Source organism: Ochotona princeps, chromosome 19 (genome assembly GCF_030435755.1).
Source record: "Ochotona princeps isolate mOchPri1 chromosome 19, mOchPri1.hap1, whole genome shotgun sequence".
Taxonomy (NCBI): Eukaryota; Metazoa; Chordata; class Mammalia; order Lagomorpha; family Ochotonidae; genus Ochotona; species Ochotona princeps.
Genome location: NC_080850.1, coordinates 32382468 through 32403940, shown reverse-complemented (window position 1 = coordinate 32403940; position 21473 = coordinate 32382468). Strand labels below are relative to the sequence as shown.

Below are 21473 nucleotides of genomic sequence, written 5' to 3'. Positions count from 1 at the left end.
CCCTATTAATTTGTTCTAAAAAAACTCTATTTATTTTTATAGGAAAGGCAGATTACAGAGAACAGAGAAAAGATCTTCCATCCACAGAAGTGAAGCGGCCGGGACATGAACCAACCAGCACCCAAATGGAATACTGCTGCATGCAAGGCAAGGACTTTAGCCACTAGGCAAACTGTGCTGGGCACACATCTCTATTAAAAAAAAAAAAATTTACTGTGAAAAGCAGAGTTAGAAGGATACATACAGAGAGAGATCTTCTATCTGTTGGTTCACTTCCCAAATGACTTTAATGGCTAGGGTGTAGCCTGGCAGAATCCAGGAATCTGGAACTCCATCCAGGTTTCCTTTTTTTTTTCTTTTAAAGATTTATTTATCTTTTTGCATAGTCAGATATACAGAGAGGAGGAGAGACAGAGAAGATCTTCCGTCCAATGATCCAATCCCTAAGTGAATGCAAGGGCTAGTGCCGTGCTGATCCAAAGCCAGGAGCCTGGAACTTTCTCCAGGTCTCCCACGCAGGTGTATGGTCCCAAGGCTTTGGGCCATCCTCAACTGCTTTCCCAGGCCACAAGCAGGGAGCTGGATGGGAAGTGGAGCTGCTGGGGTTAGAATCAGTACCCATATGGTATCCTAGCGCGTGCAAGGTGAGGACTTTAGCCGCTAGGCTACTGCGCCAGGCCCACATCCAGGTTTTCTACTTCAGTGGTGGAGGCTCAAGCTTTAGGCCATCTTCTGCTCTTTTCTCAGGTGCATTAAGCAGGTCCCTGGACAGGAAGTTGAACAGCCAGGACTTGACAGAGCACTCTAACCTCTTCATCACAAAAAAGTAAAGCCCCAGATCTAACCTAATTCACGTCTAGGTTCATGACAATGGAAGCAACAGTGAAGGCAAAAGTTCATCAGATCTGATGTGATCTGGTATCAATTTACACCAGTGTTGTACTTGATCGTTAAGGAATACTACTTCCGGAGATCTTTATATAACATCTCTGTAGAAAACTATAACAACTTTTGAAAGTTAGAATTATTAGTGCTCTGGGAAAACAGGTGGGGTGTAAGTAAAGAAAATTGGGAAGATTGCCAGAAATGCCTCTTTTTCCCCCCTAATTTAGTAGCTCAGTATGTCAATTTTAATAGAATTTCACACATCCCAGAGTTCTTTGAAAGCTGGCAAGAAACTAGGAAATTAGGTCCAAGTCAAATGAACCAAGTGCCAAGTAACTCCTAAGAAAGATTGGAAGCAGCACTGTGAGATCAGTAAGACATAAGAAACTCCTATACAGCTTTAAACTCAACAAAACCTATAAGTGTTTGAAGTCTAAGAGTATATGAAATAAGGTCCTATGGCAACTTTTAAAAGTTCATGAAAAATTGAAATTGAAAGATAAAAACACAGTGGTTAAATCACTGCTTGGGACATTAGATTCTTTATCTTAGTGCCCGATTTGGGTTCTAGCTTCCTGCTAATGTGCATCCTGAAAGGCAATTGATGATGGCCCAACTACCCACACAGGAGACAAACATTAGAATTCTGTGTTCCTGGCACTTACGAGTTAACCAGGAGATGGAAAGTATGTCCCCTTCTGCCTTTAAAAAATCATTTTCTAAAAAAGATGCCAACATTCCAGATCAGAGTGCCTGGGTTTGACAGATCTGTCTGGCTTTTCACACTGCCTTGTTGTTAACACAGACCACAGGAAGTAATGGTTAGGGTCCTTGCCACTCATATTATAGCCTAGATCACCTCAGCAATTGTGGACATTTGGGTTGTAAAACCAGCAATCTGCTCTCCATTTCTCTGCTCCGCAGTAAATTAGAGAAAATTAAAGAAAAAAAGTTAAATGGTCAGTTCTTTTTGGTGTAAATTTTCTTTCTCAATATTTATTTATTTCAAAGTCAGAATTACACAGAGACAGGAAGATATTCATCTGCTGGTAGATTCCATGAATGGTTCCAAATGGCCAGAGCTGTGTTGGTCCAAAGCCTGGAGCCAGCAGCCTGGAGCGTCTTCCTAGGCTCATTAGCGGGGGACTTGCTTGCAAGAGCAGCCAGGACTCCAGCCAGCCCTTAATTGGGATGTTGGTACTAAGGTGGCAGCTTTACCCATTATGCCACACAGCCAGCCATAGTGCAAAACTTTGGTATCATGCATACTGATTGGCGTTTTTGCAGTTTGTGGAAAATTCATGTTAAGAAACTAGGAACCAGCATTGTGGAGCAGCAGGTTGGGCTACCAAGTGTGATACCACTATGTCTTATGGGAACTGGTTCGAGAATCTGCTGCTTCACTTCTGATCCAACTCCCTGGTCATGGCCTGGGAAAGCAGAAAACATGACCCAAGCCCTTGGGGTCTTGCCATGCATGGTGGACAAAGTCCTGTCTGTGGTCTGGCCCAGTCCCAGGCACCAGGGTCATTTTAGAAATGAACCAGAGAGCAATCAATGAATCTCTGTGATTTTTAAAAATTAGATCTATGAGATTTACAGAGAGGAGAGAGACAAACAGAAAAAGGATGATTCATTCCCCAAATGGCTGGAGCTGAGCTGAGCTGAACCAGGAGACAGTATTTTCGTCTAGCTCTGCCACATGGGTGCAGGTGCCCAAGAACCTGGGCCACCCACTGCTTTCCCAGGCTGGCACCCATATGACATGTGGCACTTACAAGTGGAGGATTAACTTGATGAACCACCAGGTCAGTCCCTACTCTGCCTTTCAAACAAACATGAGTTTCTATTTTTTTGTACTGCAATTCATCTTTTATTTTTTCACATGCTGATAAAAAAATATTGTTGTGTTTTTACATAGCAAACATATTTCAAAATACATTCTCCATGGTTCCTTCCCTTCATTTATTTCCATTAGGAAGAGAGCTCACTCACTCCAGGAAACTTACTCCTAGTGGTAAACTTTGCAGAGTTTCTAAGTAGAATTTTCTTTACAAGCAAACTGGATATTTAATTCTTTCATTATGAATAGTCTCAGATTGTCAAGTTACATCTTTAATATCAGAACTGTTCTGTTGGTGTGTCTGCCTGAAACTGAGAAGGCTGGTTTGTAACCTTTGTGACATTTCCCCCAATAAACCCCAAGTTTATGGTGTGCTCTGCTGCCACCCCTTGGATAGGAAGGCAAGGACTCTTGGTAAACTCAAGAATAAGGAAATTTACAACCATGTTTCTTCCGTTGTCATTACAAACAATTGCTACACTTCCAAAATGAAATGCCTGAAAAACCTTCTGGGTGATTCCTTTGGATAGACCAGTAACATGTAGCAGGAAAATTCAACTTCAAATATGGTCCAAATTCTAGGTGCCACCTACTGTCTTCTATGTAGGGATTAATTCATAAAGACAGGTAAGTTTGAAGAGCAACTTTTGCCAACTTGTGCTTGTTTTCTGATGAGCAGTTTTCAAGGAGGCACATATCTTCACACTAGGGGCTTATGGATCTTTGGCGGGGGCGGGGGGGAAGGAGTTACAGTTCAGTTTTATTTATTTTTAAGATTTTTATTGGAAGTCAGATTTACAAAGCGAAGGAGAGACAAAGATCTTCGATCCACTGGTTCACTCCCCAAGTGGCTACAATGACAGGAGCTCAGGTGATCTGAAGCCAGGAACAACTTCTGAATCTCCCATATGTGGGTGTAGGGTCCCAAGGCTTTGGACCATCTTTGACTGCTTTCCCAGGTCACAAGCAGGGAGCTGGATAGCAAGTGGGGCTGCAGGGATAAGAATCTGTACCATATGAGATCCTGGAGCAGGCAAGGGAAGGACTTTAACTACCCAGGCTCTACCGTGCCAGGCACAGGGTTCAACCTTTTTTTTTTTTAAATAAAGCTTAAATATTTTTCCTTATTTACAGAGTAGTTTCCTACTTAAATAGCACAGAGGTGTCAGTAAAGAATAAAGTGGGGGGCCCAGTGTGGTAGCCTAGTGGCTCAAGTCCTCGCCTTGCATGTGCTGGTATCCCATATGGGCACTGGTTCTGATCCTGGTGGCCCATAATTCCCATCCAGCTCCCCGCCTGTGGCCTGGGGAAGCAGTCAAGGATGGCCGAACGCATTGGGACTCTGCACCCCGGTGGGAGACCCAGAAGAGCTTCTGGCTCCTGGCTTCGGATTGGCGCAGCTCCGGTCCTTGCAGTCACTTGGGGAGTGAATCATCAGACGGAAGATCTTCCTCTCTGTCTCTCCTCCTCTCTCTGTATCTGACTTGGCAATAAAAATAAATCAGTCTTAAAAAAAAAAATCTAAAAAAGAATGAAGTGAGAATGATATGGGGTGCAGTAGGGAGCAGTATTATAGTGCAGTGGGTTAAGCAGCTGCCTTTGATTCCAGTATCCCATATGGGCACCATTTCAAACCCCTTCTTCTTTTTTTTTTTCAAAGATTTATTTATTTTATTACAAACTCAGATATACAGAGAGGAGAGACAGCGAGGAAGATCTTCTGTCCGATGATTTACTCCCCAAGTGAGCCGCAACGGGCCGGTGTGCACCGATCCGATGGTGGGAACCAGGAACCTCTTCCGGGTCTCCCACGCGGGCGCAGGGTCCCAATGCATTGGGCCGTCCTCGACTGCTTTCCCAGGCCACAAGCAGGGAGCTGGATGGGAAGTGGAGCTGCCGGGATTAGAACCAGCGCCCATATGGGATCCCGGGGCGTTCAAGGCGAGGACTTTAGCCGCTAGGCCACGCTGCTGGGCCCTCAAATCCCTTCTAATGAGCCCAAAGAAGTGTTGGAAGAAGGCCCAATTCCCTGGGCTCTGCACCTCTATGGGAGATTTGGACACAGTCCCAGGCTCCTGGTTTTGGCTTGGCCCAGTCTCAACTGCCGAGGTTGTGGTGAAGGCTTAAAGCTGAGGATAGACACCAAATCCTAAAAGATCAGAAAGTTTATGGCTATGGAGTATGTTGGCACAAATTAAGAGTGGTCCAAAATATGAAGGCAATCTTAAAGCAAGCTAATCATGTGGAGGGTCAGCCATGACTTTAAGGTAAGCCTTTATTTACTTTCCACTGCAGATAGGTTGAGAAGATAAACATTTATTACACAATCTCACGGTACAGAACAGTTCCTGTAACATTCCAGAGGGGGCAAAGCAGAGCACACACACCTAGGAGCAAGGAGTTGTCTTCAGGCTTCATTTTAAAACACGGTTCACAAGTGTAGATTGTGAAATAACTGTTCTGTCAGGTTCTATCAAGCTGCTAATGAAATACTAATTCAAAATTCATTTTAAGATTCTCCTTGCTCACCTTCCCTTACCATCTGTGGGGAAACAGGGAGGGTAAATATAGATTATGAAATGGGTGGCTTCCATTTAAAAATTAGGAAGGCTACTTCAATAATCCATGCTTTGTATGGTAGGTTTAATACAGTTTTCCAGGAAAGTTTCCAAACAAGAGGAATACTTATTTATCCCTCAGGCAGGACAATCAAAGTTGCCAGAACAGTTTGTGTGAACAAAAAAAGAAAAAATTAAAAAGACTCATGTTAAAGTGGAACAAGCTTCTTAGGGGAGAATGAAAAATAGAACCATATCACATAAGGGCTGCTGGTTGCATACACAAATTATAATTTATAACTTTAATTTTACTAAGTTTCTCCTGACTTTTCTGCTGCCATTACTTCCCTTTTTCAAAATCAAAAGTCTTGGGGGTTAGATATTTATCTTATCAGGTAAGATATTCACATCCCAGGGGCACAGGGTGCAATAGCGTAATGGTTAAGGTACTAGCCTTGAGCACGCCAGGATCCCATATGGGCACCAGTTCTAATCCCAGCAGCTCCACTTTCCATCCAGCTCCCTGCTTGTGGCCTGGGAAAGCAGTTGAGGACGGGCCCAAAGCCGTGGAGACTCGGAAAGAAGTTCCTGGCTCCTGGCTTCAGATCGGCACAGCACCAGCCGTTGCGGCTCACTTGGGGAGTGAATCATCGGACGGAAGATCTTCCTCTCTGTACATCTGCCTTTCCAATAAAATAAATAAATCCCATATTGAAGTACCTCGGTTTGACTCCCAGCTCCAGCTTGAGCAACTGAGTTCCACAGGAGACCTAGACTGAGTCTGCCACTCCTGGCTTTGTCCCAGTTGTACGCATTTGGTAAACAAACCAGCAGATGGGAGCACTTTAACCAAAGAGGACAAGAAAAAAAGTACACATACACACAGTAAATATATAGCAATGTGGCACACAAAACTCTCAGGGGTCTCTGCTCTTGGGTCTCTTTTCACTGATTTTCAGGAAGCACTTTCCCTTATCTCGCATGCCTTCATCAGTGTTTCCACTCAAATAGCTGGGAGGAGGAAAGGGTGATAAACAGACTAAACAGAACTAGACCAAATAAACCAACTGCCCCACCCCCCAAGCAAAACACAATATATATATATATATATATATATACACACACACACATATATATATATATTAAATAAAATATATATATTAATATATATATTAAAAGCAGTGAGGTTTATTGAAATTTTCTTTCACGAAGTATAAACCTAAAATATTCTACTTTCATTCTTTTAACAGGTAGATATAGACTTTAATAACTTATTTACTTATTTGAGTGGCTAAGACACAGAGTGCTCCAAATCTAATGGTTCACTCCCCAAATGCCTGAATGCAGCTGAGATTTTAATCCAGTTTTCCCACATGGTGGCAAAGACTTGGCTATTTGAGCCATTGTGCTGCCTGCCAGGATCTGTGTTAGCAGGAAGATGGACTCAGGGAATGAAACGGAAATGAACCCAAGTACTCCCATATAGCATGGGGGCCAGACATCTGCCCTAAAACAATCCTTCTGATGTGATTTCAATATGGGAACAAAAGAGAAGCACAGGCTTTGAAATCAGGCAGATTCAGGCTTATGTCCTATAATATTATCTAATGACCATGTGACCTAAGGCAAATTACATGAATGGGTCACATTTTCTATAATATTTCTGTATTAATAAGATGACATCTGTAAGATGTCAAGTTGTAGTTTAAACAGTAAATACTATCTGGATTGAACTCTACATCTTTTTTTTTTCACCCAGTCCTTCCTTTAAGGGGCCCAGCACAATCACTAAATGCTCACCTTGTAAGCACTAGGATCCTATATCAAACATGGGTTTGTGTCTTGGCTGCTCAACTTTGCTCCTGGCTTTGGACTGGTGCAGTTCTGGCTGCTGCAGTCACTTGGGGAGTGAACCATCAGATGTTAGATCTCCCTCTCTGTCTCTCCTTCTCTCTGTATATCTGACTTGGCAATAAAAATAAATAAATTAAAAAAAAAATACATTGTTGGGGTTGGTGTTGTGGTGCTGTAAGTTAAGCCACCAGCATCCCAACTGTTCAACTCCTTTCTAATGCACCCTGGAAAGCAGATGACCCAAGAGTTTGGGGCTCTATAACTTTTAGGAGATCCACATGCGAGATCCTGGCTTCAGCCTGGCCGAATCCCAACAAATTTGATCATTTAAATAGTGAATCAGCGAATGGAATATTTCTAACTCCCCCTCTCAAGTAAGTAAACAGATCTTAAAAACAAAACCCAAAAAAGTGTCTGCTCTCTTCTATATAAACACCAGAGATTTATTCTCAACCACCAAATAAAATACCAATTAAAAATCTGCCTACAGCTGAAAAGCAATTAGTAAGTGCCTTAAAATGACTAATTTTCTCCCAGCTTTCAAACCCCCACCCCCTGTATGTATTTATTTGAAAGGGAAAGTAACGGATTGTCCGTCTGCTGGTTTCCTCTCCAAATGGCCACAATGGCCAGCACCTGGGAGTCAAGAGCTCCATCTAGGAATTCTACTTGGATAGCAGGTAGTTGGGCCATCTGCTGCTGCCTTCCCAGGCAAGCTGAGAGCTGGAGTGGACGCAGAGCAACTGGGACTTGAACCAGCGTTCCCATGGAATACTAGAATTAAGGCGGTTGCTTATTTGGCTGTGCTACACTGCCTTTCATTTCACTAGTTCAAGGCATTGACTGCACTATTAGCTTTCTACCTTAACAAAACCAAAATTCACATGAGTTTCCAAACTGAGTTTTACTGAGATGTCCTACACCACTGCTGTTAACTAAGTGCTAAGTTAATTACGAGGGAGATGGGACTGCTTTTTTATAGTTTAGTTAGAGGGCCCAACATTGTGGCACAGTGTCTTAAACTGCCACCTGGGAAACTAGTATTTCATAAGAGTACTGGTTTTAAGTATTAGCTGTCCAGCTTCTGATCCATCTCCCTGCTGAAGATGGCCCAAGTGCTGGACCCCTGCCACTGATGCAGAACAACAAATGAAATTCTAGGTTTCTGGTCCTGGCCCAGCTCACCCACAGTGGTCATTTGGGGAGTAAAGCAGTGGAGGAAAAGATTTATCTTATGCTCTACCTTTCAAATAAATAAAACTAAAAAAAAAAAAAAAAAATAAAAAAAAAAAAAAGGAAAGAATTGTTATGATTTAGACAGGTGAGGAGGGCCTGGGGCCTAGCGGCTAAAGTCCTTACCTTGAACGTGCCGGGATCCCATATGGGCTCTGGTTCTAATCCCAGCAGCACCACTTCTCATCCAGCTCCCTGCCTGTGGCCTGGGGAAGCAATTGAGGACAGCCCAAAGTTTTGGGACCCTGCACCCGGGTGGGAGACCCAGAACTCCTGGCTCCTGGCTTCAGACTGGCAAAGCACAGGCCGTTGGGGTCGCTTGAGCAGTGAATCATTGGACGGAAGATCTGCCTCTCTGTCTCCCCTCCTCTCTGCATATCTGACTTTGTAATGAAAATAAAATCTTAAAAATAAATAAATAAATAAATAAAAAACAAACAAGCAAAAAACCAAAACAAAATAAAACAAAAAACCAGGTGAGGAAAGTTTCTTGAAAACTGGCTTATGCAATTACCTTTAGCATCAGATGCTATCATGATAGGAAAACTACCAAGAACCTACATAGTGACGTTAAAACAGCCTCTACAATAGGGTTCAGAATAACTTATATGTCAGCAGACGCCACATAAAAAAATTTGTATTATGGCATTTCATCTTCAAAAACACAGAAACTAGGTAATCATCTAAAACAAAACACACTTCTGGTGGAAAATTATTTTTGCTACAAATACAGGCTTAGACTTTATCTTTAAAAAGTAAATAAAATAATTTTACAAAACTGGCCTTGTGGAATATTCCACTAAGAAGGAGCAAAAGTGGAAAATTTCTTTCATGTTTCCCTAACAGTGCAGAGAACAGCAAGCATGGTAGTGTGTGTTGAACATATTATCAATGTTTTACATGGAACTCTGTAAATGGTAAAGTCTTCATTTCCTTGACCACAACTGAAGTACTTTTCTGTAAGGCAAAAGTCACAGCCTTCTTACTAATCTAATTCACAAACAACCTTCTGGCCAGGCACTTGGCAACATGTTATTTTCCTTACCACTGATGTTCTTAAGAATAAATACATTCAGTACCTAAATTCTTCCCAGGGTTGACCTGTAAATAACATCTGTTTTCCTTCTGTCTTTGCTCCTGGACTTAGTGTATCTGCTCCTCCCCCAGTAACTTACAAATCTCCCTGGACAAGAGTTCCCCCCCCACTTTTTATTACAAAGTCAGATATACAGAGAGGAGGAGACACAGAGAGGATTCACTCCCCAAGTGAGCCACAACGGCCAGTGCTGTGCCGATCCGAAGCCGGGAACCTGGAACCTCTTCCGGGTCTCCCACGTGGGTGCAAGGTCTCAAGGCTTTGGGCCGTCCTCGTCTGCTTTCCCAGGCCACAAGCAGGGAGCTGGATGGGAAGTGGAGCTGTCGGGTCCAAGAGTCCCTTTTCAGAAAGGAATTAGAGGGCCCGGCAGTGTGGCCTAGCAGCTAAAGTCCTCGCCTTGAATGCACTGGGATCCCACATGGGCACCAGTTCTAATCCCAGCAGCTCCACTTCCCATCCAGCTCCCTGCTTGTGGCCTGAGAAAGCAATAGAGGACAACCCAAAGCCTTGGGACCCTGCTACCTACAGGGGAGACCTGGAGGAAGTACCTGGCTCCTGGCTTCGGATAGGCGCAGCACAGGCCGTTGCGCTCATTTAGGGAGTGAATCATTGGACGGAAAATCTTCGTCTCTGTATATCTGACTTTGTAATAAAAATAAATAAATATTAAAAAAAAGAAAGGAATTAGAGATATTCCTATTTAGTAAAATAAACTGTTTCTTAACAGCAAGTTAGAGTGGTACAATAGTTGGGATCAAGTTAGGTTTACAATGGCAATAGTTTTCTTTGCATAGCTGTGATTATTCATTCTCAGAAAACTAGTTTCAGTAATTGATTAAAACTTCTCAGGTCTGAGCCTCTCACCTGTGTCTCTGTTGAGGATCTACTTTGTTCAAGAAATCAGAGTAGAAAGTAGCATAGCACACACAAAAAAACAAAACAAAAACATAAACCTATTTTCACTAAAAAAATCAGAGACAGAGGAATTAATGCTTCAGGATAAGTTACATTTTCATTTTTTATAAATCAGAATTTATTTAGGCTAAAAAAGTTCTGAGGGTTGCCTTAAATTTTGCCATGCCAACTTTACCAACAAGATACACACATGTAAAATGCTCTGCACTGTTTCAATAACCTGACAGTTTACCAAAAACCAACACAAACCTTTGGTATCTAGTTTTAGGCTAGCTATCTTTTACTCAAGAATGAATTTTGGGCCCGGCAGCATGGCCTAGCAGCTAAAGTCCTCGCCTTGAAAGCCCCAGGATCCTATATGGGAGCCGGTTCTAATCCCGGCAGCTCCACTTCCCATCCAGCTCCCTGCTTGTGGCCTGGGAAAGCAGTTGAGGACGGCCCAATGCCTTGGGACACTGCACCCGCGTGGGAGACCTGGAAGAGGTTCCTGGTTCCCAGCCTCGGATCGGCGCGCACCGGCCATTGTGGCTCACTTGGGGAGTGAATCATCGGACGGAAGATCTTCCTCTCTGTCTCTCCTCCTTTCTGTGTATATCTGACTTTGTAATAAAATAAATAAATCTTTAAAAAAAAAAAAAAAAGAATGAATTTTAATCAGTTTCAAAGTTGCACATCACTGGCAGTTCTTCTCTAAGTGGTTGTATCAACCAAACAGAACTAATGTCCAAAGTAACACTTTTTAACACCGACCAGACTCTGCCTAGGAAATTTGCCACACTTTGCCTGAATAGTTTCACAATCATCTCTTTTCCTTGTGAATGATCAAGGCTTCAGTAACAATCACAATCCTCTGAATCAAACTTCTTCAACATGTGCTAACGCTATCCTATACCTAGCAGTATGAAGCTAGAAATGGTTTATATTACTACTCCAGCATTACACTGCAGATCAGGTACTCACTGTTTTACAGGCTTCTTCCAAAATGTCCGGTAGCTAACTCACAGAAACCACTTAATAGTAAAGATGCATTTATCTGCTTAATTTTTCATACACCTAGATGGGTTTTGGGGGAAAATACCTGATGTGCTTTGACTAGAAACACTCTTCTAAAGGTGATCTGAAAAGGTCAAGACCTGACAAGAATAAAGACAGTTCAAAATGTGTCCAGTGCAGTAAGATATAGCTGTTATCAGAGGGAGTGTCATCATGCTGAGGTGAGTACCCTAGTGAGAAGCCTCATAATTTCTAGCCTGTTGGAAAAGATCCCTGAATCTCTCTTTTCTCTCCCCTTTGCTAAGACAGCAGACTGCTGGTAAAGAATTAAAAGACACCTACAGAATGTATCCTAGGAGAAGATTCTATTCTGAGATCCCTGGAAAATAGGGCTGGACTCAAGAAGAAATTTCTGTTGTGTAAGTTTCCAGCTGGACAGATTCAGTAGTAGGAAGGCAAATTCCTCCTTTCCACTGTGTATATTCTCAACCTCACATTCAAAGAAAAAGGGCACTCTGTGAAAAGGATTCAATTGCTGTATGTGAGGAAGTTGGGGGTAAATCTGTAACCTACATTGTCATCTACCTGATGTGGCATTCTAATTAGGTACTCCTGCTTACCTAGGAGTGTGTCCAGAGTAAGCCTTCCTTTGCTGGGAGGGTAAATCTATCTGCTGTTACAATGAGAAGTCTGTCAAGAGTTGAAATTCAAAGAGAGTAATTGTTCATTAGGTCCACTGTGCAAGGAACAGCAAGCCAGAATACAAGGGCTATTAGTACTGGTTCCTAGTTGAGGCAGGCAGCCCATGACACTTGGGGAGCTGAGGAACAGCACCACATCTTATCATAAAGACCTCCACAACTGTCAGTTCTAGGCTCATCTCCTCTCATAAAACTTAAAATTATCTAATTCTTGACTTTTCTCTCAGGTGGTCTTTCATCTAACTACAGCGATTAAATGGAGGAAGCCAAAAGAGAAGACCCAGGGAAAAAAAAAGTCCTCTGTCAAGAGTTCAAACCTTGGGCCTGGAACGGTAACCCAGTGGCTAAAGTCCTCGCCCTGCATGCGCCGGGATTCCATATGGGCGATGGCTCATGTCCTGGCTGCTCCCCTTCCCATCTAGCTCCCTGCTGGTGGCCTGGGAAAGCAATGGAGGATGGCCCAAAGCCTTGGAACCCTGCACCTGCATGGGAGACCAGAAGAAGCTCCTGGCTGCTGGCTTTGGATCGGCTTAGCTCCGGCCATTATAGCTATTAGGGGAATGCAGCAATTGGAAGATCTTTCTCTGTCTCTCCTTCTCTTTGTAAATTTGACTTTACAAACAGTCTAAACCTTGCAGGGACTATGTATGAAAAGACTACAAGGTATCAGTCCCACAAGGATATCCAGACATAAAGATAAGTACCTGTAGCTTAGTGACAACATTCCCCTTGTCATTAAGGTGAATGTTCTATCAATCAACAATGTTTGTGTGAGGAAGTAAACATATTTTACATACTTCAACTTAAACTATGTAGTTTTTAAAATGTACACAATCTGTATATTATTTCAATCTTACAAAATTATCTCACAAAATTAACTTTCAATTTAACATAATGTTAACTACTTGTATAGATTTTTTTCAGTTATTTCTGGGGGCAGTAAAGTGTCACATATAATCAGGTAACTTCTATTTTGGGCAAGATATCAACAGTTTCTAACTTAAATATATAAGGTTCTCCAGAGAAGATAAGTGTAAAGATATTCTACCACCCTGACATCAGTTAATTGAATTAACACTGTTTCTTTATCACATTCACGTCTATCCTTGGTCAGAAGAGGTTCTGGACCTGAGAACTATAAATCGTTCCAACAGTATTTCTACGGGAGAAAAAACACATGTTCACATGTTTTATTTCTTTTTTTCTGCTCTAGTTGCAGTTCTGATTTATGAACACATTTGTCTTTCTAAGCCAACTCTGGAGAAGACACCAGGAGCACTCATCAACAGGGACAGACTATCTCCCACTCCAAGTAGGGCTCAAGTGTAGCTGAACAGGAGAGCACACACTAAAATTTAAGTAGGCTTAGATAAAAAAAAAGTCAGGTACATGTAACTTTTGTTTCAACTCAACAAAGATTAAATATACTGCTGGTTACCAAACAGAACGCTGGTAAACTCCCCGTTTTAATAATTAGGTCTATTAAATGTCTTCCACAGTCTTGCAGTTCATTACAGCTCCGATTCCATTTTGAGTAACTTAGCCTTGTATTTCTTTTTGAAAACAAACAATATGGCCTACTTGTTCCATGTTCTGCATCCTCACTTTTGTGACACTGACAAAGCACAGCTTAGAACAGAACCTACAAAATACTAAGTGCTCAAAAATTGTGTCACCAAGATTCTTCACTCTGCTCAGATGTATTTTATTAGTGAGACCATTTTGCAGGTGACCCTGTTTTAAACACTACATTCTGTTTTGGTAATCTTTATTTCAAAATTATTTACTCTAACATATCTTCAAAACTAGTGTTAAAAACAAACCTTGATTCTCATGCCAATAATTCCACACTGCTTGGGGAGCAAGAGCTAGAGTGTGCTTTTACATTACTAAAACAATTCTCACAACCCACCACCAAGTTTCAGAAACCTTGATTAAACACAACCTCAGTCTGTTCTGCAAACCCACATGGTGTGCCTTACCACTCCTCATTTCCCAAAAGAAACTGATGCATAATAGGAAACTTCCAAGACACAAAGAATAAGCTTCTGACCTCCCGAACAACATTCAGAGATGGCCAAAATTTAGACTTTCATGCAGGATCAAGATGCAACCAGATTCTGGTTAAAAGCAAAGCCGAACATGAGTTATCTGTTCAGAGGAGTATCTGTTATTTTACACAGTTAAATTCTACCTAAAATGTTTACATACTATCATTTGGAAGACAAAGTGTTCCTGAAGTACTCATTTTTAGGCATGCTTTAAACTTCTTGGAACTTTGCTAACAACAACAACAACAACAAAACTGTGCAAAAGTTAAAGAGGGGTTTAAAATTTTCAAGTCCTGAAATAATATGGCTTCGAGCAAACTTAAGAATGAGTTTCCTTCACCAAGCATTAGAAAGGAATGCTGTTACTTATTAAGCAGTTATTGTTAATGTTTCTTCACTCAGACAACAAACAAATAAGTCATAAATTCATGTTTTAAGCTGTTTCAGAGAATACAATGTGTGAAAATGCTAAACTATGAACGTGTCGCCAAATCAAAGTCACAAGAACATACTCACAGGTGACATCCAAATCAACACAACAATCCCGAAAAGCCAATGGAGAATTCAAATAACTCAGCAGATTTTAGTAAAACCAAAGAACCTGGTAATGTATTATAATGGATCATGACCTATATTATCCTTTCTGTACCCAATTCTCACATTTTGGGACCAAATGTTCACTCTACAATGTATCTGTTAAGATCATTAACTTGCTGTGAATATTCTATAAAATCCAAAGAAAAAACTAAGCAAGGAACAACAACAAAAGTGAGTCTTTATCTTAAGTTCAGAATTGAATTTCTCCAGCAAACCAAAGGGGTGAGCCAAAGTCCAAATCACAGAATTAAACCAAACTTCCAAAAGCCTAACCTGGAAAAGAACTGCTGCTCATTTATTATTAAGAGCAAGACACCACAGAAAAACCAGCCAGTCAAACCTGGCTCTGCAGTAGAAATAAGCACATGCCCTTTCAGAAATGAACAGTGAAGAGCTTAGAGAGGCAGGCACGCCAGCACTGCAAACCTACTCAGCCATACCTAAAAACCAGAATGTCAAACTCCTGGCCTGAAATCAACTTTCCACATGGCCTGGGGGCAAACCACAGAGTTATTCTAATGCTCAGAAATATCAACACAAAATGTTCCAAATGCTTTTTAGGGGAGGGGTAGGGGGCGGGACAGGACGGGGAGTCACTTCCTGAAAGCAAAAAGTTTCTAAGACTCAAAAGAACAAACTAAAGTGATCAATTGAAGAAACAAGAATACCATTGGCACACCTTCCTCAAATGACAAACGTTTAAAAAAAAAAAAAAGGAAGGCACACATTTCTCACTGTAATCCACCCTACTCTTTTCCACAACGGACACATCTACAGTTTGTTATCAAGACTCACCAGCCAAGACCTGCAACCCACTTAAGTCGCCTCTGAATCTCAACAAGCACCTCTTGAGTGACATCCTCGAGTTCCAGAGAAAGGCCATGAGGGACTACTGTTATGTCCTGGATATACACACACAGATTTATCAGCAAAAAAAAAGAAAATCTATCCTACCCAATGCTTCATCCCACACATGCTGACAGTTTTCAACTCACAGGCCGGTCCTGGAAAGACCTAAAACCAGGAAGCTCCCAGGGACAAGACCTGCGGAAGTCCTCTTGGGAGATAGGTGGAAGACCCGGACACATCAGAGATCAGAAGGATGATGTGTCCGGTCACCTCTCCTCCCTGTCTCATCCAAACTTCACCCATTCCAGCCTCGGGACACCAGGAGGGGGTGGCCATTTTAACGAGTCCTGGCTGAAGATCACGAAGGGAGAGGAAGGGAGGAAATCAGGGCAGGGCGTTCGGTAAGCAGGCCGAGCTCTTTCAAAACTCCGCCGAGCACCCAACTCCAGGGCGGCGGCACCTGGAACCTCGAGGGCGAGGAGTCGGACGAAAGGGATTGAGAAGGACACCAAAGTAGAAGTAGAGAGAGTCAGGGGGTCCAAGCCCCCGGAAAGCGCGGGGCCCGGACCCCCACGCGGGGCAAAGACCCCTTTCCAGCCAACCGTGCCCACCCTCGGCCCCCGAGTCAGGGGCTGCTACCCGAAGGTCCAGAAGGCGGGAGTTGGCCAGTGCTTGGTCCTCCTCATCCGGCCTTGCGGCGCGGGGGCGGCCATCCCGAAGGGTCCAGGAACCGAGAGGGCACGGGGGGGGGGGGGGGACGACGCGGCGCTCACCCGCGGGCCGCCTCCAAGCTCTTAATGAGCTTCTTGATCTTCCAGATTTCCACGTTCCTGTCGGCAGCACTGGGGTCGTCCGCCATCTTCTCGCCTCCTCCTCCCTAGAGCGGCCCGGCGGGGCCCGGAGACACCAAGACCACAGAGTTAGCGCCGCCGCTGGGGCAGAGCGGCCCCCTTCCTCGCCACCCCCGAGCGGCCCTCCTCTCCGACCCACCCCGCGCGGCCCGCCGGCCGGCTCGGCTGGGCCCTCCCTCCGACTTACCTAAGGGCCCAGTCCTGGGCGGCAGCGGCTGCTCCTCCCCGGCGGCGGCGGCTCCGCGGCGGCGGCTCTGACGTAGGACACCGGCTCCCTCTCTCCAGGCAGCTGCATGTGTTGCAATCCGCTCACATGGGGCCTGTGACATCACTTCCTCCACCAGGGGCGGAGTGGAAGGCGGCGGGCGGAAGGGAGGGGGCCGGTGCGGGACGAAGGGAGGCTCTGCGCGCGCCGCGACTTGCCATTGGCTCCCTGCACCGCGGCCTACAAGGAGCCCGTGGATTGGCCGGCGCCGCACACCCGCACGGCCTTGGGAGGCGGGGGCCGAGGGTGCTAGGTACCTCCTTTCTTCCGGCCGGCCAACTGCGAGAGGAGGAAGCTGGAGGAGGCCAGTGGCTCTCGCGATGCTTTGCTCAGTGTCTGCCCCTCACCTCGGCCCATGCCGTCCTTCTCGAATGTTGGGGAGGGGCGGGGGTTGGGGGGTTGTTCTTAAAGAGCGACACAGCAGGGTCATCATCTCCTTCCTTGTCTGAACAGAGCGGACTTCGGGAAGCTCTGCGACCTCCACGCTAGGCCTTCGGTTCCGGACGCGCGGGGCGGGCATGGCGCCTGAGGAGCCTCCAGAGTAAGCGCCTCAAACCTCGCGGCTTCGCCGATGACGAAGTGCCGTGACCTGCGCGCGTCACGGTTGCGCGAACAAATGTGTGATTCCGACTCGGAACCTGTCGGGGCTCCTGGGTAGTCAGGGACCCTCCATCCTCAGGGGACGGGACTGGGGTGTGCCTTGTCAGTGCCGCCATACGTTCGCTGGGAACTTGGTGGGTTCCAAGACGGCGGGGGGCTGCCGGAGGTAGGCGTCGGGATGAGTTCAGGGTGCGATGGAGGTGGGTAGGATGTGGAGTGGATTCGGGCGCCTTACGCTCCCCTTTACCTTAGTTGGGGATCACGTAAATATTTGAGTTCTAGCCGTGTGCTAGATCATCCTGTGTTCCTGGAGACCCAGGGTTCCTAAGATGCCAATTATTGGGTATAATTGGATTTTTGACTATAATAAAATGCACAGATTCTTAAAATACATAAAGGTGGTCTCGGTGTGTTGACAGAGAAACCAACTGTGATATGACATACTCCGCCCCACGCCCCATCTCACACATTGGAGGAACAACAGGGTGCTGCCGAGAGGTCGGGAGTGGAGAGTGGCGAGGAGGGACAGGGGCCGTTACAGTCACGATGTTGGTTGCTGTTTGCCTGGGGCCACTTAGAGACCCCCTTCGGCTATTTGAATATCCAGTGAGAGGATGGTATCCCTTGTTTGAGTATGAGCAGCGCTGCAGTGCACAAGACTGGGTGATAAATTGGATGTGGAGGACAAGGAAGAACAAGATTGGCAGGCTTCCCGGGGCGGGAGCAAAGATGAGGAGGCACTTCATCCTTTTTGGGTGTGGGGTGGGGCAGGTGGTGATTTGTAACTCCATCGTGGGCTTACTAATTTGAGGCTGCTTAATGTGATGTGAGTCATGCAGTTGCATTTGTAGGTGGCTCTTGAATATTTTTTTTCTTTTGGTCCGTACTTTGAAGGTGAGGTATTGTTCCCATTTCATAAATGGGAAATTCATGGCAAAGAAAGATGAAAGGGAGTTGATCAGAGCCATACAACTAGTTCATAGTTTCCAGTTGCTATGTTCATTGTGTAGTGTCTTGTATTATACAGTAACCCCATTACTTGTGTTCTGTAGGGATGGGACACAGACTCTACTGGGCAAGTTCTCTCTCAGGAAGTCTTATATTTTGTTTTGTAATTTTCAGTGTGTGTTCATTGGTTTTATAATATACTGCTGTGTGCCACTTTTGTAGTTAGTAGTGAGATCTTTTGAATAGTTGTGAATATTGCTTACTGACCACGGTATGTTTGACCTTTTGCCCTACTTCATTTCCATTGTCTCAGCTCCTGCTTTCTGTTCGGTGCCTTGGTCTGTTTTTGCTTCTGGTTGTTATACTTTCTGCGTACTGATGGCTTCCCAGACTAGCTTAGAGGCTTGTTCGCTCCTATGTGATGCACATGGAAGTCAGCTTGTAATCCCAGGTAGGATTGCTGTTAGCCGGTGAATTCTTCACACTTTTTAGAAATGGAGATCAGTACATTAGAGGCAAAGGCTGTGATGGATGCTTAGGAGATTTTGGAGAAACAGAGCAGGGATGCTGTAGGCTTTTTACAATGTAGGCTTTTTCTACTCAGTGTAGAACTACCTGTGTTAGAGGTGATAGATTTTTTAAATTGTATCTGTATAATTCTCCTGGCCTCAGATTCTCTCCTCTCATTTAAAGATTGATTTACTTTTATTTGAAAGGCAGATTTTACAGAGAAGACAGTGAGGTCTTCATTGTGCTGCTTTACTCCCTAAATAGCTACAACAGCCAGAGCTAAACTGATCTGAAAACAGGAACCAGGAGCTTCTTCTGGTTCTCCCAAGTGGGTGCAGGGTCTCAAGGACTTGAAGCATCCTCTCTTGCTTTGCCAGGCAACTGGATCAGAAGTGGAGCAGCTGGGACTTGAACTGATGCCCATATGGGATATCTGTACTGTATGGCAGAGTGCCACTGTGCCGGCCCCTCTGGTTCTGTGAGATGAGTTGTTTGTTGATCTTAGGACTGCTTTCATAGAACTAACCTTAGATAATCAAGTTAAACTTTGGGACATAGTAATATTCATAATGGATGGTGTTTGGGAAAAGCAGATGAATTGTTACAAGTTGATTGTTTTAACAGTTTACTTATTTGAAAGGCAGTTATGGGGAGGAAGAGGAAAGGTCAGAGAAGGTCTTCAGTGGCCAGAGCTGGACCTGTCCACAGCCAGGAGCCTCTCCTGCGTCTCATGCATGGGTGCGTGGGTTCGAGCACTTGGACCATTGTCTGTTTTCTCAGAAATAGCAGGGAACTGGATCAGAAGTGGGGCAGCTGAGACTCAAACTAGCGCACCCATGTGGGATGCTAGGTTTACAGTATACTGGTCCATTAGAAGTTTTGATGGTGATAACACAAATAGATTGAGAATGGAATTGTTGGCCACAGAATGAAATTGGTTACTAATTGTGAAGGACAGTTCAAGAATGGCCGAAATGGGAAAGGCTAGGAAGTATTCAGGGACCTGGGAGAAACTGAGCACTTGGTGCTTACTAGTAAAGAGATGTTAAATTTTTGTGTACCAGTTCATGTCCCAGCTGTTCTCCAATCCAGCACCTTGCTCAAGGCCTGAGATAGTCTTGGCTAATGCATCTCAATATGGCTCCCAACTAATGTGCGTGGGAAAGTAGAAAATGGGGTCTTATACCATGTGGTAGACCAAGGAGAAGCTTCTGGCTCCCGACTATTTCATCTTTGGCATTGAGAGTGAGCCTTTTAAAATATTTACTTCTATTACGGAAACAGAAAAATCTTCCATCTGCTGGTTCACCCCAAGTGGCTATAACAGCTGGATCTCATCTGATTCCAAGCCAGCAACCAGGAACAACTTGGGTCTCCCATGTGGGTGCAGTGTCTCAAGGCTTTGGGTCACTGTCTATTGCTTTCCCAGGCCACAAACGGAGTTGGATGGGACGTAGAGCAGCTGGGACACAAACTGCTGCCCTTATGGGATCTTGATACATGTAGGGTGAGGACTTTACCCACTAATCTATTGCACTGGGTACCAAATAAGTCAATCTTAAAAAAATATATTTGAGACAGTTGTATCTGAAACGCAGATACATCTTCCATCTGCTGATTGACTTCTTAAGTAACAGGTGCTCCCTGCTTGTGGCCTGGGAAAAGCAGTTGAGGATGGCCCAATGCATTGGGACACTGCACCCACGTGGGAGACCTGGAAGAGGTTCCTGGTATCGGATTGGCGAGCATCGGTCCGTTGTGGTCACTTGGGGAGTGAATCATTGGACAGAAGATCTTCCTCTGTCTCTCCTCAATATATATCTTTTTTTTTTTAAAGATTTCTTTTTATTACAAAGTCAGATATAGAGAGAGGAAGATCTTCCGTCCAATGATTCACTCCCCAAGTGACCACAACGGCCAGCACTGTGCCGATCCGAAGCCAGGAGCCAGGAACTCCCCCAGGTCTCTCACGCGGGTGCAGGGTCCCAAGGTTTTGGGTTGTCCCTGACCGCCTTCCCAGGCCACAAGCAGGGAGGTGGACGGGAAGTGGAGCACTATAGAACCCCGGCACATTCAAGGCGAGGACTTTAGCCACTAGGCCACGGTGCTAGGCCCCTGATCCAATTCTGCTTTAGTGGCAGGAACCCAGTTGTTTGACCCCTCAGATTGTGCATTAAGTGGAAATGATCAAAACCGGAGTAGGACCTGGTGCAGTAGCCTGGTGCCTAGAATCCTCATCTTGTATGTGCTGAGCTCCTAGAGGCCCCTGGCTCCTGGCTTTGGATCAGGCTAGCTGCGACCATCGTGGCTGCTTGGGGAGTTTATCATTGGATGGAATTCCTGGTGGGATTCAAACTAAGCAATCCCAGAAAGAGGTATGAACCTCCCAAGCAGGAACTTGGGTTTGTTAGTTGTCCCCAATATTGACAGATGAGATGTTAAGGTTTACATGCTGGGCATTACATTAGATGTTGGCCTCATGGAGATTATGCTTTTAAGACAACAAATTACTATTGTCATGGAGAAAGCGCAGGCTTGTAAGAAAATAGGAAATGAGAGGCTCAAGGGGGATATGTAATAATGACAGTTCACAGCCTTATAGAGTGTGCCAAGTAGAAACCTGGGGTAAAGGGTGTAGGTAAGTTGGCAGAGGGAAACAGGTCCACTCCTGTTTATATGAGCTGGTAAGACAGTAACCACAAGGAGTACTTAATAGTTCTTTTC

The 21473-nt window shown here is 44.5% G+C and overlaps 1 protein-coding gene across 1 annotated transcript in view; it reads right to left on the bottom strand.

Annotated features, from left to right (window-relative positions):
- ETF1 (eukaryotic translation termination factor 1) overlaps window positions 1-16784 on the bottom strand; it is a 28949-nt gene extending 12165 nt beyond the window's left edge. The window contains exons 1-2 of the mRNA XM_004586454.3: window positions 16614-16784; window positions 16349-16452 (exon numbers count right to left, since the gene is read on the bottom strand). Coding sequence (XP_004586511.1) covers window positions 16349-16434 — 86 coding nt within the window. The 5' untranslated portion in view covers window positions 16435-16452; window positions 16614-16784. The remainder of the gene's footprint in view (window positions 1-16348; window positions 16453-16613) is intronic.
- Between the last annotated feature and the right edge of the window lie 4689 nt (window positions 16785-21473).